The following is an 809-nucleotide window of genomic DNA, read 5'->3' as shown; positions in this document are numbered from 1 at the left end:
AATAAAAATAAATACAAACCAGATGCATCAGCCAATGCCCGACTGCACCTGGCAGAACATCTTCCTTTGGCGTCTGAGGATTTATGTGGTGGAAATCCCTCTGGTAATCTGTCGCCTGAGAAAACTGGAGCCGCAGGCACTTGCTCTTGTCTCTGAAACTGACTCTGAAGAGCACCCTGAATGTCACTGAGCCTTCCCCTAGAAAGGCCACAATGTGAATTTATTAGTAAAAGAAAAAGTATGTGGTGGTGTGGAACCCAACGCAATACTGGAAAATATAAAATACAAAAGATTATATGTATCTATACATGCATAAAAAAAAGCAAAAAAGAAAGTTGATACAAACAAATGAAACCATCAAACCCCTTTTATGTATGTGATTTATGAAACTAAAAGTATCTGTAATACCTTTCCTGATATGAACTCTCTCCTCCGTGGTGTAGGTTCATTCTCCTTTGGTAAAATGAGTTCTCTGTTGTTTGGTATGGTGAATCTCCTCTTCTTGAATACGTGTAGTTGCCATATGATAAAGTGGCATTACTCTGATGCACTGGACTACCTCTTCTATAAGGGGAATATCTCCTCTGTGTTTGATCTTTATGAAAAGAGGAGAAAAAAATATCTTTAGAAACCTTCAATAGCCAGGTAACAATACTTTTCCCCTTTGATGCAATATATGAAAATAATGGAAACACACTTATACTTCATGAACATCTTTGGTCAGGTCCTTACCTTGGTAATCAAAGCCACCATCACTGCATCCTGCTTGGTCATATGGAGGCTCTGAAGAGTCTGTGTATGGGAGGTTC

The 809-nt window shown here is 38.9% G+C and overlaps 1 protein-coding gene across 1 annotated transcript in view; it reads right to left on the bottom strand.

The window, feature by feature from the left end:
- Window positions 1-809, bottom strand: part of LOC119594037 (uncharacterized protein DDB_G0283697-like) — a gene marked incomplete in the record, with an annotated part of 31250 nt that overhangs the window by 1315 nt on the left and 29126 nt on the right. The window contains 4 exon segments of the mRNA XM_037943065.1: window positions 20-100; window positions 141-198; window positions 409-595; window positions 733-809. Coding sequence (XP_037798993.1) covers window positions 20-100; window positions 141-198; window positions 409-595; window positions 733-809 — 403 coding nt within the window.

The sequence above is a fragment of the Penaeus monodon genome, chromosome 33 (genome assembly GCF_015228065.2).
Source record: "Penaeus monodon isolate SGIC_2016 chromosome 33, NSTDA_Pmon_1, whole genome shotgun sequence".
Taxonomy (NCBI): domain Eukaryota; kingdom Metazoa; phylum Arthropoda; class Malacostraca; order Decapoda; family Penaeidae; genus Penaeus; species Penaeus monodon.
Note: the sequence above shows the minus strand (reverse complement) of the source record. Positions and strands in the feature narration are given on the sequence as shown.